The sequence below is a fragment of the Oenanthe melanoleuca genome, chromosome 15 (assembly GCF_029582105.1).
Source record: "Oenanthe melanoleuca isolate GR-GAL-2019-014 chromosome 15, OMel1.0, whole genome shotgun sequence".
NCBI lineage: Eukaryota > Metazoa > Chordata > Aves > Passeriformes > Muscicapidae > Oenanthe > Oenanthe melanoleuca.
The window spans coordinates 6,891,031-6,906,945 of NC_079349.1; the positions used below are offsets into that span (position 1 = coordinate 6,891,031).

General features: G+C 38.5%; 1 protein-coding gene and 1 non-coding gene across 2 annotated transcripts; both read right to left on the reverse strand.

Moving 5' to 3' along the window:
- Window positions 1–6,067: 6,067 nt before the first annotated feature.
- RANBP1 (RAN binding protein 1) lies at window positions 6,068–15,914 on the reverse strand. Its single transcript, XM_056503889.1, has 6 exons — window positions 15,786–15,914; window positions 13,901–14,037; window positions 12,748–12,905; window positions 10,927–11,055; window positions 8,982–9,047; window positions 6,068–8,058 (listed from the first exon to the last, which is right to left on the reverse strand). The coding sequence occupies exons 1-6, from the start codon at window positions 15,798–15,800 to the stop codon at window positions 7,934–7,936; spliced, it is 630 nt and encodes a 209-aa protein (XP_056359864.1). The 5' UTR covers window positions 15,801–15,914; the 3' UTR covers window positions 6,068–7,933.
- Window positions 8,773–8,904, reverse strand: LOC130259936 (small nucleolar RNA SNORA77). Its single transcript, XR_008841718.1, has one exon. It is a non-coding gene; the product is annotated as a small nucleolar RNA SNORA77 (small nucleolar RNA).
- Window position 15,915: the final 1 nt, after the last annotated feature.

Sequence of the window (15,915 nt, forward strand, 5' to 3'; positions counted from 1 at the left end):
TGCCCTAGAAGGCATACACTGCAGTGCTGTTCAGAAAGGGCATTAATAATTTCTTGTTTTAAGAGACTTGATTAGTTCCACAGTCCTAGAAGTCTTAACAACAAAACAAGTAAAATCCAAGCAAAAATCTGTAAGGGTCCTCAACTTTGCAGTTTGCAAAAAAATACCCCCACAACCACAAACCAAACAAAACCCCAAATTTTGAGCATCAGCTTTAACAAAAGCAAAGCCTGCAAGTTCCAGCCTCAGAACATATAGCTATGTGAAATCTCAGCTTTTGCTAACTGCCCTGCTGGGAAAAACAAACAAACAAACAAAACAAAACAAAAAAAACCAAACCAAAAACAAAACAAAACAAACAAACAAAAAAACCAAAACAAAACAAAAAAAATATTATCTAAAAGGGACTAAAGCCACAAGGCAATTTAAAATCATCTCCAGACACAGATTTTTAAGGAACAGGGAGGAAAACATCTACCTAGTTATTTTTGCATGCTTGGGGGACTGAACGTTTCCTATGCTTCTCTACTCCTTGTCATGCCAGCTTACTGGAATTAATTATTCTCAAACCCTTTATAGCTTATCAAAAGGTCAACAATTTTATGCAAAACCAGGCTCTGCACACGAAGCTGAAAGGCTTCAGGTGCAGCTACATGAGCATGCTAAATCAGATCAAAGGCACACCTGGGAAGCAAATCTCTCCATCACTTCACTTACCAGGTCTGATGTGTATTGCTGAGTGGTCTCCAAGAAGCCAGCTGGCTCCTTTTTTTCAACAAAACTGGGCTGGAAGATCCATTTCAGGAGCACACATAATGCTCTGGGCCACAAGTTAGTTTAGCACACTTGACAAAAGCAGAGACTGCATCACTTACATCAGTTTAACCGTCTTCTTCCTTCCCACTAAAGCAACAGTCTGGGTGAAGAATATAAGTTGCAAACAGAACTCCAAATAATTTTCCAGTGATATTTTTATTTTAATATAGAAAATGTTGTCCTAAGCAGCATTATAGAGTTTTTGGGAAGTTTGGTCAGCATCCTGTAATGGACAGTATGAGATTTACTCAAATGCGTTTCTTAGGTCTTGAAAAATACTAAAAATAGTAAAGAAGTTGTCTCCCAAGTGACAGTCACATCCGCATTTTTAGCATGGACCTGCAAGTTTCCTTTCTAGGTGAGCCACAAAAGCATCCTGTCAAGTTTCTAGCATGAGCTGGGAAGCAATAGGCACAAGTTCATTTTAAGATACATATCTGGAGTTTGATGATTTATTTAAATATCATTATTTTTGAAGATGAAGCCTTTCTGGGACAGTAACATTCCCTCATGTGAATTGAGGAGTTATTCTTAAGGAGACTATGCCTCCTCTGCACCTCATTATTTTCAATTGTATTCTCCCCTAAGGATTCTTTCCTCTCTAGAAAGTCTGCTTCCCAAAGACAGCTTTGCAAGTGGGGAGGATTCAGCACTTCTGCTCATCCCACTCTTCAGAATGGTTTTCCCTTCATCACTCTGACACACTGATGCTGATCCAATCTCGCTGTATCAGCCCCCATTTGTTGGGCCAATCTTTCAAGCCATTCCTGTTCTGAAAGGAGGCTCTCAGCAGCAAGCAACTTTGGATTTTTTAATATTCCAATCACACAACACTTCTCTAGAGGGAGACTAAAGATAACTGTGAGTTACCAGGACACAAAGAGTTGTACCTTTCATAGCAACAAGAAGAGGTGCATCTCCAAACTGAACTGGTCTTGAAGATCAAAATGCTACCCTGGTTTGGGCTGCACAGTCATCCTGTGGATCAAAACACCTGTGCTGTGCAGTCATGCAGACCCAGCATTTCCATAAGAGGGCTGAGACATTCCATGTTACAAGGCTATGGTGTTATGCTGGCTTGGGCTTTGGAATTACTTTTTTCTGGTGCACATTGTAGATTACCTATCAGAAAGCAGTAATTTTCTGTAATTTTGTGTCCAACAGTTCCCACAGTTCACCTCATTTCCTTCCCACTAACACTCCAGTTCTCAAGAAAGCTCTGTTTTCTAGCCAGAACAAAGCAGTGCTGAGCAACACTCAATCTCATTACTACAAGCCAAGTATATTTAAAGCAGTCAGATGACTTTACCTGTCAAACACTAAGGATGTCTGAGGAGGTCTTGACTAAAGCAGAACAGGCATGTCTCAGAATTGCTCTGCTGGAACACCTTTAGTTCAAGGACTGCAGTTTCTGGATTCACACATTATAACCATGCCAGAAGATTTTGGCAGTACTGAGGTAAACAGCAATGGCAGCATGAGTTAGGGAAAGATTTAATGACAAAGAACAAACACAGCTACAAAGAACAATCTAAAAATAATCTGGCAGAGCATGGCTAGTAATTGCATGTTTTCTTACAAGATTTTACTCTGAGGTTTTACCCCAAAGGAGGAAGGGCCAACCACAGACGCTGTGTTGGAGCCACATGGCAGAGTACCCCTCTCAGAGCCAGTAAGATGAAAGGAAACTCACAGTGCAAGAATCAAGAAAGCCTGAAAGCCATGCAATTTTCATATCAAGTCACAGCACTAATTTTAGCTGGAAATCTTAGCTACGTGATTAAGAAAATTCTTTTATTTTGCACACTTGAAAGTACTGACTATCCCTGGAATATTTTATTGGTCACTTGCAAGTTAGCTCCTAGCTCAAATTTGCTGTTGCCATTAAATAGTGACCACAATAACTAAGCTTTTCTTACTTTATTTTCTTACCTCAACAAATGTACTGGCCAGCCCATGTATTACTGGTGACCTGCAAACTATTCAGGATCATTGGGAGAACTCCCAAGGATCACCAATTTGTTGTTTAATAAAAACTCTTTTTTCCATCAAATTTACAGTGCTCCAAACAGAGACACCTGGATCATCTTGTGCTGCAGTGCTGCCAAAAGTCCAAGCAAGGGCCAGACAGTTCTGGGTACAAGCCAGGCCTAGTAAGTTACCCACTGGAACTTTAATATCACAGTTTTCATTTAGTTGTTCATTTCTTACCAGATAAATCAAGAAATTATTGCCTAATGATGACTTCTCAGTGGCCTTAACAGATTTAAACTACTTGCATCAGAATGAGGTAGGCCTCCAAGCAGTTTTAAAGATTCACTAACCATCCTGTTTAAAAGCATTAGGTAAGAGCAATTCTCCTCTTCTAAATGAAATATCACTCTAAATGATGCTGCTGAAACTCTGCAAGCCAACAATGCTCATAAACCAGCAAACAAGATGTTAAAACTGATAAGCAGTATTTATATGAAGCAATATAACTTTAATTATACCTCTTAGAATGGTCTTGAAATATATCCTCCAAGCATACAAAATAATTCAGTCATTTTAATGTCCAATCTATCTTTGTTGATGTTTACAATAGCAATAATTGCTTTTATGGAAAAAAAAACCATTAGAAAATGATGAAATTTAAACTACTTGAAACAAGGCCAGCCAGCTCGACATGAATAGGCAAGAGCTCAGAACACCATTAGCTTATCTCTTAGGTTTTAAGCAAATTACACATCTTGATACAGCAGTTCATATCTACAATACAATGAATCAGCTGATATAAATTTGTAGAGTCAAGACTGATAAACAACAAGCTGGACTTTTCCAGTTCAAAATTTGGAAACATGTTTAAGACTGTAAAGTTGATGAAATATTTGCAGTTGTCAAACACCTTCCACAAAATAAATTTGCTATATGTAGCATCTAATCCAGATTTGTGCTAGCACTGTCTTTGTACTTAAAACATCATATTGGTGTAACAGAAAGAACACCCCACAAATATTACCTGCACCCTCAATACTTTAAAAAAAGTGCCTTTCTACAAAGGTAATCTATTTATGGATCTGATGTAGGACTAGGGGCCTACAGCAAAGTAGTTTGATAAGTCTTACAAATATGAACAGTCAGTGGTTGGTGTCTAATGTGACTTAAGTGGACAAAGACATTCCATACCTATATTTGCATATTATAAAAATATAGTGGTTGTAAATTGATACATAGCTGTAGATACTAACACTATTCACCTCTTAAACATTAGGAAGGTTTTTGCTCCTGTGCTTGTCTGTTTTCACAACCTCAAGATTTATTTCCTTATTCTTACTTGCACAAGCTGCTTACTTAGAAGCACCTTGTTTTCACATGAACTAGAGTTTGAGAAATCACTTACATGTAGAATCCACTCTACAGCTCATTACTTCAAACTTTTCTTCCTCAAGCAAAATAATTCTGATCTGTTGCAGATAAGTTTTTCTTAGCTCCTTATTCTGAAAATGATACATTGTTAAAGATTTAGTTAAGGTTGGTAAAAAACTGGTAATTCCTCTTTTTTCTATTTTAGAGAGTAATTATAGCAAAATCTAATTAGGAAGACATTTAAAGTAGATCCTAAATAAACCATCATAAAATAAAATAAAATCCTTTATACACACCTCATTTCACTGAACTAGTTTACATTTAAACATGACCCCAGCAATGTAAAAACACTTTGAAATTAGTTTGGCTAATCAAAATTAAAACAATGGCTTGCCATGGACACCTCAGAAAATACAGCTTGCTAGGAACAACCTGGAGCAGCCAGGACAGATGGGTGTCCTGTGAACAGGAGGGCATAAATAAAGACAGCAGTGGGAAGTTAACTGGATGGGTCTGGGGTTGTTTAAGTGATCACCCACTGTTTAAGGACTCAGCCCTGAAAGCCAATGGCAATTTGTACAGATTAAAACCCAGTAGGGAAGATTATAATGTAATCTCCACCGTCTCCATTTCTACATAAATAGGTGCAGTTTAATATTACTAGTGTCAAGCTGAGTTTCCTAAACTGAGTGTCTTCTTTAGAAAAAAGTTTCCAGCAACATTAAAGTTTTTCACTGAGTTATGTAAAGGAATGCAGAATTTACAACATTCTCCTATCTGCATAGTGTTGAGAAGAATTTTAATTTTCTAAGGTTTTGGTATCACTGAGAACTTGTGTTTGATACAAGCTACCTTATTATACAGGGAAAAAAATTACATTTAGTGTTAAAACACAACAAATTGTGAGTGTTTGCAATTTGTGAATGAGACATTTAGTGTTACTAAAACAAACTTATTCTTGGAGGAAAAACCCAACAGATTAGTGTAATCTTCAAAATAATTTACGTGGGATCTACAGAGAACTAGTTTGAATTAATTTCTATAATAAGTAGACTTCTTTAAGACCAGAACTGTTAAGATACTATTTCATACTATCCTTGTCAAAATTTAACAATTTTTAATTTGAAATCATCACTCAGGAGTCTTCAGACATTCATCCATTCAGCATATACACACAAAACCATTCATACCACCAAAGGCTGGATTACTAAGCCTGGCTATATAGCAGCTTTCTAAACCTGAAGCAAGCAGAAAACTTGTACAAATTTCAGACTTTAGCACTTTATTAACCCTGTTGCATTTTCCTTCTTCATAAAAAATGGATTAGAACTTTTAAAAAATCTTCACTTGGTAGTCTACTTTACCTATAGGAAAGTCTAATGATTAGACTGACTTGCACAAAAAAACCAAGCCTTACTTCAGAGATAATTTTAAAAATACTTACTGCTTTTTAATGTGTAGAACAGCTAAAGTGACCAGAATATTGAAGGGTCATCGTTTAGTTTAGAGGACTAAAACATTCTTCAGCCAAATGTTACCCAGACCAATTATTTTACTGAGTGGTCTCTCAACTTTGCTCTTTGAGAATGCAGACTTGCAAGGATGGTTGCAATCCATGAACTGTAAACACAGGTCAGTTAACCTAAACAGGAATGGAAATGTCTTGAAGTCATTTAAGTATGCTGAAGTAAAAGGGGGAGAAGATAATAACATTAAGCAGGAGTCATCAATAACTAATATTAAGGCAAATTAAGTCATTCAGGTGCTGTTCCCCCCTCTTCTGTACAATGTTTGACAGTGAAATGCAACTCATCCATTTTGATGCCTTCATCGCTATGCCACTGCATAGACTGCATAGACTAAAAATACATTCCCAGTAAGAGTTCTCAAAATAAAAAGCAAATCCTTTAAATGAAAATTTAAGTTTATTTTGAAATTTTTAAGTAATTTCTATCAATTGAGACACAGTTTGACATTATCAGATCATTTACAGTGATTCATGGATAAAGATTTGGCTTTTACATTCAAATGTTAAATACTTCAAAATAGCTTTGTCTTGTTATTTCCAAACCAGAAACACTAAAGAGCATTTTATTTTGCCTTTCAACCATATTTGTTAATTAACAGACTTTTGATATCTGCTGTAGTTGAAGGGAAATGTGCAAAACACCAAAGGAATTATTTTGTTTGAATGGAGTACCTTAATTACAGTTCTAGATTTAACACTCATTCACTGTAGCATCAAAAGGCAGTGCTAAGAAGAAATACATGATTTATTTTTTAAAAATATATTTTCCTTAGATAGACTACAGAACCTGACTGAATTAAAAGCCTCTGAAGACAAATAGATCATGTTAACGTCATTCAGTCTTACAGTTTAGGAAGTTTTGTCCAGTTTTCATAATTATTTTGGAAACTACTATAAAATTTCATCTCTATCCTAACACAATCCTTGAATTAGTGTTTAACAAAAAATTTCAATTTATCTATCAGACTTAATTGTGTTGATTTTATTGCTTACTACAGTTTATTTTCTTACTCTCTAGCCCTACTTTGAAATTGGATAAACAAAAAAGATTTGCAGGGAAGAGATTTGACCAATTTGCCCATTCTGGCAAGGAGGGTGTCCCTCAAGCATGTGCACCATAATTAACTATTCCAAAGTGAATTCCAGCCTACTGCTCTCGAAGAGGGACAGCCTCCCTACCAAACATCTGAGAAATTCAAAACTCCTCCAGTTTGTAAAAACATGAGCTCCAAATCCCTGGGAAAAAAAGCTTACACATTTTAGAGCTATACATTCTTGAGACTACAACAATATGCTGGCAAGGGCAATCTCACAGCAAGGTACTCAAACAGCTCAGATTCCTTTGCACACACCTCAGCATAACAGGCTGCTGCTGCCTACAGCCAGCAACCAGCACTGTGGAAGATCTGGGACAACAGCAGGAGCTTTCTGCTAGAATCAAGCCTTTGTACTATTAACAAATTTGGGGTGGGGAGGAAGCACAGATTTTGTTTTGTGAGAGAAAATGCTTCTCAAATCTGACATCATCAATTTTGTGCCCCACCTTCATTTTCACTGTCTGATGGATCATCAGCAGCAGTGTACCAGGAATGCTCATATTGCCTGATTCCAGAAGTCTGCTGCTTTTCAAGCACAGCACATTCCCTGCTCAGGTACACACAGCAGCAGGTGAGAAAGGTCTGTTAGATTACAGTTTAGAAGCCATGTAAGAAACACAAATGCAATCCTGATCTTCCCTGCTGACAAAGTCTGTTAACCTACTTAATCCACAGGTATGATATGCAGCTCAATTAAACAAGTGTATTCATAAGCCTTTACAGCGTACAGAAAACTCAGTTCTGTCCCCTGATGCTGTTTTCAAGTTTTTTTAAATCTTTTATTCACTCTTTAGGATGACTATAAATAAGTGTTTCCACTATGGAAAAGAAAGTTAGCACAGTACATCTTCATGACTGGGGAATGAATTTTTCTGAAGACACCTTCCAAAGGGCAAAAGCTTAGAAAAATCAATGTGAATGTTGAATTCAGTTCCATATAAAGTCCCTTGTAAAAAAGAAAAAAAAAAAAAACAAAAAACACAAAAAACCAAAACCAAACCAAACCAAACCAAAACCAAACCAAAACAAACAAACAAAAAAAACAACCCTACAAAAACCCCCAACCAAACAAAAAAAACCTACAAAAAATTGGAAAAAGAAAAAAAAAGGAAAAAGTAAAGGAAAAACTGCAAGGCCCAGGATGATTTTATTGCTTTTCTTCAGTTTTCTCCTTGGTCTCTTTCTTCTCAGATTCTCTGCTCTCTTCCTTTACAGAAAGCTCTTCTAGTTTTTCAGCAACTTTATCAGCACTATCATTTTTGTCTGTGCCTGCTAAAAGATTGGTTAGGAAAAGTATTACATACGGGCAGTAATGGATTTTCCTGTTAAGAAGCAGAGGGTGAAGGGGGTTGGAAGAGACAGCTGGTATTGGACAAAAATAAAGACAATTCTTCACTGACCAATGGAGTGACTCATTCCATTTCTTTTCCTCTGGTAATTATTTCAGATGTCAGAATTCAAGAAACACCACTTGTATCTGTTAATCACTACACAAGGGCTTAATCACAGGGACTGAGGAGTGTGTAACCTCTGGCCAGCTGTGCTGCTACCAATAAAGTATCCAGACAAGCCTTTAGCTTCTTGTCATCTTAACCAAAAAAATGCAGTCAAGTTCCCCAGTTTGAAATTGGAACACAGGAATTCCTAGAAAACTCCAAAATAAATATCTGGAAGAATGCTGACTGCAGACCACTGGTAGTCTGTACTTAAGAAAGACAGAAATGTTCATTTTATTTACATGGTGAGATACCTCATCACAATGGCAATTCTAAAAGGAGGTGCAATAATCTATGAGAGACATGTGAACAACCTCACACACACTAAGAACTACAAAACACATGAAATATTATGCTTTCATGATTATACATTGGCAAAATTTGGGAAAAGGACCTGGAAAGAAGGAAGGAAGAGCACTGTGGTTGCAGTGTTTACAGTTAATTTGTTTACTACAAGCCATAAGTATCTCCTTGGCATCGTTTCCAAAGCAGCCATGTCCCAACAGCAACTGTAACAGCCTTCCACAGGAAAGAAGGCCATCGTCACTCCTGTGAGCTCTTACTCTCGCAGACAGAAAAGCACCTGAACTGAAGGCTGCAGTTCAGCACAGAGTGAGTCTGCTGGAACACGACACTCCAGGGTACTGTAACCACTCACACAGCTCAGAAATGTCGCTGAGTATACTGAGACTACCTTACCTTTTTTTGCTTTCTTGCCTACTTCATTCCTGCATTCTTCAAATTTTGCCTTGAATTTCTGTGCATCTGTTTCAGTGAAGATAAAATATTTTTTCATTACTTTTACCACCTTACAACATTGAATACTTCTAATCTTGAAGAAAATACCCCAGGAGAAGCTTAGTGTAAACAACATTTTTATGGACTTATGGAATAATCTAGTAAATCCTACAAGATGCAAAATTCTTCAATCACATCTTTGTGCAAAAGCAATTCTTCTTCTTCAGCAAGTTTACTTAAGCAGCCTATTTTGCAAAATGTAATGCCAGCAGGAGCTGTTTTGTAGTTATTGCAACTCCCAGCTGTCTGTAGCCTAAAGGAATAGGAATATGATGTCAGAGACTGCTAATACAACTATCTGTATGCAAAAGAGTGAAGATTAGCTTTGAACTGCTATCCTTGTCAGCTATGTTACACCCTAAGAGTCTTCCACAACTTGGCCATAACTGGGGGTTCTTAGCATCAGCAAAGGAAGATCATGCCAGTTTCACCAGTACAGCATTCAGACTCTGTACCCAAGAGCTATTCCTATTGCAAGAGTCAACACTGCATAATCTTCACAACATTCTGGTCTAAGCCACCAATTAATTCAACAACCATTCCAAGCAGTTGATCAAATTCCAATAATGTCTCTACACAAGTAATACAAGTAACAAGGGACTGGACAAGGAGCTTCCTGAAACCAGAAGGATGAAGGTGGTACTAGCCCGGTATCCCAGACTAGTCTGGCTGACCACAGGAGGTCACTGTTGCCCCACAGGAATTCTCAAGGCACTTTCTAACTAGTCCAGGAAATGTTTGTATCCATTCCTTTTCAAGGATCTCAAACAGGAGAGACACCTGTCATCTGCTTAGTCAGTACAGCAAAGGGAAAGTAGGAAGAAAGGACTACTCCCTCAAGACAGAACATTCAATAAGCTGAACAGCCTCTACCAGAAAGAGGGAAAGACTTTTCAGAGATGAGCAAATAGCTACCCATTCATTTCCTACTTGATCATGAAGCAAGCACTAAGCAGGTGGACCAGAAAGGTTTATTTGGCTACACAAAATGACAGTGGAGACTTAAGGCAAAGCAAAAAGGCAAGATATACCAAGTTCCTTCCTGACGTAGTCAAATCCATCAAGTTTTAAAATATACAACCACTTTATGATCCATCTAATATGTAAGGAGAAAAGGAGGCTACCACACTAAACTTGTGTGGCAAATTGTAAAGCATGAAATGCAACATTTTCATTATGCTTCTTCAAAAAAAAAATCCCCAAACCAGCAACAAAACAAACCAACATCACCCTCCTCTGCCTCCAAACACTTCTTTGATGTAATCCAAGCTGATCCATTACTAGTTACTTTTCTGGTACTCAATGTAGTCACTCCAGAAAATCCCACCAACTAGTATGATGGGTCTGACTAGCATTTTTCACTAAGAGTTCCATTTAATCAAAACAAAGAAGATGCTACATACTTCATTAAATAAAGAAAAATCAACCCAGATGTTCTGCTAATGCAGATGGACCAGAAATATCAGGTCAGGATTTCCTTGTTTCTAATGCAAAAATGTTATCTTAGCTGCAACTGAGCACCTGAATTACATGAAAGTAAGCTGTGAGTATCTTAACTGCCTTTAGTTTTATTCCAATTGGCATTACACTTTCATGAAATGGCTTAGGTTAAAAAAGTGCCTAGGGCAGACATTACAAATGTTACGGCAGACCGAATTACTACACTGTCTGTCAACAGATATTGAAGTGATTAATAGAATTCTCTCAGATAAAGGATTAATTAGCTAACACTACCATGCAGGGGTGAGATACAGCACGTCTCCAACAATGGTTTAGAGCAACATTTAGACAAGCAGGGTAATATAAAAGTTTACAATCAGTGTAAGTTCAATGAAAGTCCACTCACTCTCTGCATTTAGAAATCGGATTGCCAGAAGTTCGGGCTTGGGGCTCTCATCTGCAAAGTCAGCATGTGTGTTCCACACCCATGCCCTGTCGCTCCCAGCATTAGGCTTCAGCTCCATTAAGGGTGTGACTGAAAGGAAAGCATTAAAAGATGTACAGAGCACAATAGCAAATGTTTTCCACACCAGCTTCCATCAATCCCAGTGACAACAGGCTCCGATGGTTACGTAAAGCACTTGACACAGAATTACTTTGGGATAAATACAAGACAGTGGTGTTCGTATCTTTTTTCTTACATTGTCAAATAAAATTCTAAGACCACTACTGTGTGAGAGGATGCTGAATTCACTATTGTTGGAAAAAGAGTTGGATTAAATTTTTGCTTAAAACAAATGATTGTGATACTAAGAGATGCAGTCACTGAGCACAGCTCTGAAGTACAAGCAAATTATTTAGGAGGAAAAGGCATCCAGACAGACAAACAACACTCATTCTTCTGCACACCAAAACTACTACCAAAATTAATTTTAAAAAGCACTATTCCTTCAATTAGTCATCAGGTTAATTACCACTCCCAGTAAATCAGTTTAAAGCTGTACAAGATATTACAGAATTCTGAAGTGCAGCAAAGTGGACACAGCATCTTTTCAATCTGTCCCCTCCCAATAAATGGGGCCCTGTCCCTCCAAAACACTACATTTACCTCACCTGACAGACTGGAGAAGTTGAAATGTTACTTCCCACAGTACCTTAAGACTTTTTACATTACAGACATGCAAAGTGTAAGCAGGGTTTTTTTTCTCCTTGGGCCCTGTCTAGCTCAGGAGAAATCTCAAGAGTCTACTCCCTTCCCTGCATTTTTAACATCTAGAGATGAAAATACATTTCACTCCATTTAATGCTTTGCAAAAATGAAGAGAGTTCTTTTGTCTGACTGTGAGTCAGCATAAATTCAATAAACCAATCTATATGGAGAGCAGCTTTTCCAAGAAAAATACATAAACTACTTTGAACATGAATACTATAAATTTATCAATTCTGTTTTGCTATGTGCAACATTTATTTCCCTAAACAAAAGGCTTATTCCTGCTGGTTGGTGGCATTATTGAGGTTTGCATTAAGCTACTTCTTATTTCAAGTTATCTAAATATAGTTTAACTCCACTGAACATTGTAGACTCCTCACATAAAAATCTGAGTATCACCAAAGCAAGCAAAGTATCACCAAACTGGTCTACTTGTTGCAAGTTGTGCTGACTTTCAAGTCTGTCTGCTCTTTGATGGTTTTTTAAATTCAAAGAAGATTTTTTAAAATGAGTCAGCACAATATAACACATTCATTTCAGTTTATTTCACATGCAGAGAAAGGCAGACTCAGATTTGCTTAGCACCTCGGTCACTGTTTTCTGATGGTTAAGGATTAGTTTTGGAAAATTAAACATTTAGCTCAAAGTAGTAAATTATTACATCATGGTTTTTCTCACTCTTCAACAAAAGCAACCCAGCATACATTAAATTCTTATTCCAAATAGTATTAAAGCCTATGTGTTCTACACTCTTATAATCATTAAAATAAAGCACACACACTGGAAGCAATCACATAATGCCTGTCTATCACAGCTAAATTTTAAAGTGACTTTAGTTAGTCTTACAGCACTATCAGACTGAAGAAAAAAAAACCTCCAGCTTCCTTCTATTAATAAAAATAACCCCTCATGGCTTTTGATGCTTCTAACCTTGTATGCAGAGTAAAAGACAACCACACTTAAATTCTACAAGCTTATTTTTAAAATCAAGAATAAGTATAGCAATAGATAACATACTGTAATGGTTTGCACAGATTTTTAGGGTTTTATCCCTCCGCATGAGGAGGCGAATTGTTCCCTTCTCCTTGTGTTTCAGGAGTTTCACATCACCAGTGCCTCGTTCTTTCCACTCTGGAAGGTCATTCTCAGATGCGAACCGGAACAGTTTTGCTCGCCTTGGAGAAAAGAAAATTTAATTAGCCTACATGTATTAAAAGATTTCTTAAAACACCACAACCCCTTTTTAAAAGAAGGAAACTATTTTAATAAGATCCCCTGTTCTACTTCAATATACACATTCAGAAACTGATACGATAAATTAAAATATAATAATAAAATATTAGGAATAATGTAATAACGTACTAAAATTCAACAGGTTCTGGACACTCTTAAAGGGATGATAAACATATTTGGTGTAGGCAACCTTTTAAATTCAGATAGCTAATTAATAGGTTTTGCTATAACCAAAGTTCACCACATTACCTGTCAGAAACTGATCATCACTTTAGTTATTATCAGAATCTGTACAAGGAGAACTCAAATCTCTCTTCCAGATGAGCAATACCATTCTGTGATTAAGTAAAAGCAGAATTTTTTTAACCTATTTAAAGCAAGCACATCAGGGATCAAATTCAAAATGCTTCCTAAGCCTTTAAACTACATTTTTCTTCAGGCAGATCAAGCCATCCTGATCTGACAATAAGCATAATCTAAGGATAAACTGTGTTGAAGACTACAGACAGGAACTGCCACAAATGCCCCAATATTGTACTGCAGTTGTTGCTTTTATTATTTCAGTACCTTGTACATCACCCCTTACCCAGGGATGCATGGCAGCAACACCACGTACATCTCATTTCCTTCCTCCCAAGACACTTGTTTCACATTCTGTGATCACTATTTCAGTAATTATTACCTAATTTGTTGTTTTCTTTTGTGCAAACAATGCTAAAGCCAGATTCATACTATCAGCTCCTTTCTATGGTTCCAGACTTCATTTTCTTGGGGCAACATCAATCACCCCCCACTTAATCTCTGCCATCACAGTCCAGACCAACCAAGTCAGAACACCCCTTCACACAGATTGCTGCAAGTTATGCAGGTTTTTATAAACACTGTCAAGTTGAAGCCTAATGAATATTCAGATAATAGTGAGAAATACACTACTCACATCTTAAAGAGTTCTTCCTCATCCTCTTCCAGAGTTTTTATTTCTTGCTCTGGAAGAGAAACTATAGGCTCAAACTGAGGATCGTGGTTAGAATCATCTGCATTTTCAGTAGAAGTATCATGCTCCTCATGTACTTCCTGAGGAAAAAAAAAAAACAAACCACAAACTTACTATGTTTGCTTCAGCCAACCCTGAAGTACTCACACTTGAGTTCAAAACATTTATGACTTTTCAGCAACCAGATCTTAGTAACTGAAATACCCTGTAACAGTAAAGAAATATGATTATACCTGAAAACAAATGACTTCCATGTCAACATACAGTTACACTAAGAAACAAAAAGGTGCTCATGCAGGGCTAGGTGCTTTAATACTACCACTCATGAATTGTGCAGAGGCTTGGCCATGGAGTAATAGCTCTTGGTTATGGAAAAATAATTTCTTCAACAATTTTTCCTACGCAATGTGTTTTATGCTACTAAAACTGTATTATTTCCTAGTGCCTAATGACCCATTGTTAATGGGAAAATTAGAAAAATACCCACACAACATCCTAACCCAGTTAAAGGGACACATTGCATCCTGAGTTCATTATTCTCTCTTTTTATTATAATCACCCACAATCAACACAGTCAAAGATATTCTGAGGCACAGCTGTAACACTCCTCAAGGAACTTCAGGTTAGAGGTAAATGGCCGAAATAATACTGCCTACCTAAGTTGTTTAGGAATCTGTCAGAGCATTCATTAACTTAAGAATGGTTTTTACTGTGTGATTAGTAAGTAAATGATAATCATCTCCAGTACTTCATACATATGGACTGCTAAGAAACACTCAGCACACCAGCCTAGAAGGGAGATTCATATGCAAGTTTAACAAAGCCACAGAACAGCTATCTCAGGTCAAGGGAACTGATTTGGTTTTGGGTTTTTTTTTTGCTGCTTGAGTAACAGAAAGGAAAAACAGTCTACACGTAGAAGACATTTAAATAATATTTTTACTTTACAAGTGGAAGAGTCCACTCTTACAGATTCTAGTCACAGTGTCCTTTACAAGGCAGCTATACACGTGTGCATAAAGCAACAGAAATAAAGTAGTCTATTTTTACTAAATAGTAAACAAAAGAAAAAAGAGCGGGCAGGGAAAATTAGGTAAAAATGATGCAAAATAAAAACTAGTTGTATCAACAACGTCACACAAGCTATCGCCAGTTTTATGAAGCCAGCGTTCCAGCATGGAAAAAAAATGCGAGAAAGGCATTACGTCACATCTTTTTCCAAAAAACGGGAAAAGAAATGTTAACAAAACTTTTACACATTGTATCCATCTGTGTAAGCAGCTCATCCCGCATGGTAATTCATCATGCGTTCTGCGCCTGAGCAATTAATTACACAGAGTATGAGAAATGCACAATTCACAGCAGCCACATGCGAGAACGTGGATCCCGCTATCACGATACGATCCCGCCCTGCCGCGATATAAAGCGCGTGGGGAGCGTGTGGCACGAGGGGTTCGGCCAGCGGGCCGCGGGAGGGGCGGGAAGGAGAAAGGAGGGAAACGGAAAGAAGGACGAGCGAAAGATCCCGGGTCGCTCGGGCTCCCTCACGCCGGGAAATGGCCAAGGCTGTTGGAGGGGCCGGCCCAAGCGGCCACACGTGTCCGGCGCGGCCGCAAAGCCCCGGCCCCGCGGGAGCGGCCGCTCCAGCTCCCAGCAAGGCCCAGCGTCCGTTCTCCCCGGGCCCTGCCCGACCTCGGCTCCCGCCGCCCGCCTCAGCCCCCCCGCCCGGGCCCCACCTGTTTCCGTGACTCTCCCGCCCCGGCCCTCGGTGCCGCCCTGTCCCCCCCGCCGTTCCCGGCCCGGCCGCCAACCCGCGGCCGCCCCTCACCACGGTGTCCGCCATGGGCCCGGTCGCCGCGCTCCGCTCGCCGCTTCCTGCCGCGCGCCCCGCCCGCGTTTACCTCATTCCCGCAGCCCGCGCCGCGCCGCCGCGAGGCTCCATGGGAAACACCCGCTCC

Bases quoted from the DNA above. Each gene is read 5' to 3' on its own strand.
- RANBP1 (XM_056503889.1), bottom strand. The intron at 11,056-12,747 runs GTATGTTATCTA...CTTTCCTTTCAG, and splicing joins AATCTGTGCAAACCATTACA to TCACACCCTTAATGGAGCTG. The intron at 9,048-10,926 runs GTGAGTGGACTT...TCACTGAAACAG, and splicing joins CCGATTTCTAAATGCAGAGA to ATGCACAGAAATTCAAGGCA.